Raw genomic sequence first — 2025 nt, 5'->3', positions numbered from 1 at the left:
ATAGTATAATAAGACTAGGCATAGTATATAAACGTATAAGTAGATAGTAAAAGTAGACTTAGAATAATATCTTATATTTCTTTGCGCTATATAGGTCTAAAGTAGGCTATTTTAGGCCATAATATGGTGGTTTTGGTAAGGGCTTGGCAAAAGTGTCCGGCGAACCCGTGTGTCCGACGAGCCCGTGAGGTACGCTATAGTTAATATAATTCTAAATTACAGAAGTATATAATCTTCGTCCGTTTGGGTGCGATATCCGGACTTACCTATTCGGCTGAAAATTTCGGACAACTTAGTAAGGCCGAATTCTTCATCCGAACAATTTGCCATGTGCTAGCTTACTATTGTTCCCGTCCCCCCCCCCCCACCTAGCTCTTACCTTAGCTCTAAAACACGTACGCGAGTACGTAAGTACGTAAGTAGAAGTATAAAGTAGTAGAGAATAGCAAAGAACTAAAATATAGAATACTACTAGATAGCTATACTCACTTATCTATCTACCTACCGCGTTCTTATTTGCCGCGAGTACTACTGTGCTATTTATAGCATAGACGAGCATCTTAAGCGCCTTTATGAACTATTAGTAGTTAATAGAAGAGTGCTACTTAGCGCGTATAGTAATCTCTCTTTCTTATTACTAGACTAAGTGCCTCTACCTAACCCCTATAGGCTACTATTAGTAGAGCTAGGCGCGCTAGAAGATATATTTATCTACTACTATAATATAGTATATAGCGTTATTACTATAAGCTATAGCCAGATATAGAAATACGTTAACTAGTAGCATAGAATTAAGCTTACCTACTAGCCTACTATCTTAGCTACCTCGTGCGCTAAGTACGCTACTTAGCTATAGAGGCCTATTAAGGTGTAGACCTTCTTCCGCAAGAAGCGATATGTCCGCTACTTTGTTGTCCAGGAGCAGCAGCCGGGGCAGCAGGAGCAGCGTGGACAAGAGATAGCAGAGGAAGACTAGACAGCGAGCTATCACCAGCGGCTAGCCTATCTATTATTCAAGTACGACGCTATTAAGCCTAGCGATTATAAGACTATAGAGCGTATAGTAGAAGAAGCTAATACTAAAGACTATATAGGTTAGTTTAAGCGGACATAGTAGGACGAGTACCTATAGGCTTACTTAGACTAGTAGCTACTATTATACCTTATACGTCTCTTAGTAGCAGAGAAGCTATAGCTCTGGCGCGTTATATAGCTTATTAAAGAGCTAGTAGAGAAAGCTATATAAGGACTTATTACGCTCTCTTACGATATACTACGCTAGCTGCGTAGTATAAAGCTTTAAGGGCCTAAAATCTGGCCGTTTAGCCGTATGCAAAACAAGGCTAGCCAGCTACGCGCGGCTCAACTCTGAGCACGGCTACTCTACTACTGCCTCCGTGTAGTAGCTGTTGACCAGGCGCCGGCGACGCCAGCAGCTCCCAGCAGCTCTAGCAGCTCTAGCAGATCCAGCAGCACCAGCAGTGCCCGAGCTGGGCAGCATTGCTAGTCTCTTCCCCTGGTATAGTAAGCAGAAGCTAGCAGCAGAGCGGCTCTAGAAGTACCTCTTCTAGTACGACAGTAGCGCTACTACAATAGCTAAGCAGCGTACGTACGTGCTGCGCCTATCCTACGCTCTTATCTACTAGGAGCTCTATGGGCAGCCCTTTGCTAGCGCGATAGTCTATTTTCTTACTACTCTTAGTATCTATCTAGAGACTAGCTGTCTACGTATAGCTACTAAGTTCTTACCTATACTTAGCTCTCTCGTCTACTACGTACGGGCGTTAGTGATAGAGTTCTTTCTACTAGTAGATAAGTAGTCTAAATAAGATACTACTAAGACGAGCGGCTTTCTTAAGTAGCGTACTCGCTATCTAGTAAGTAGCTCGTATAGCCTAATTGTTAGGAGCTCACCCTCCGTGGGCCACCTTGCACCATCTAGGGCCAGATTGGCCCTTGTTAGCCTACCTTAGTCATATCTGACTTATCAAAGTAGATATAAGCACGGAGAATACTACCTAAGCT

At 43.1% G+C, this 2025-nt stretch overlaps 1 protein-coding gene across 1 annotated transcript; it reads left to right on the top strand.

Annotated features, from left to right (window-relative positions):
- Positions 1 to 1658: 1658 nt before the first annotated feature.
- COCVIDRAFT_117075 (hypothetical protein) lies at positions 1659 to 1820 on the top strand (the record flags this gene model as incomplete). Its single annotated transcript, XM_014694495.1, has 1 exon — positions 1659 to 1820. A coding segment is annotated over one exon (162 nt), but the record flags the coding sequence as incomplete, so codon positions are not given.
- Between the last annotated feature and the right edge of the window lie 205 nt (positions 1821 to 2025).

Source organism: Bipolaris victoriae, assembly GCF_000527765.1.
Source record: "Bipolaris victoriae FI3 unplaced genomic scaffold scaffold_429, whole genome shotgun sequence".
NCBI classification, from domain to species: domain Eukaryota; kingdom Fungi; phylum Ascomycota; class Dothideomycetes; order Pleosporales; family Pleosporaceae; genus Bipolaris; species Bipolaris victoriae.
This window is presented reverse-complemented; position numbering and strand designations above follow the sequence as displayed.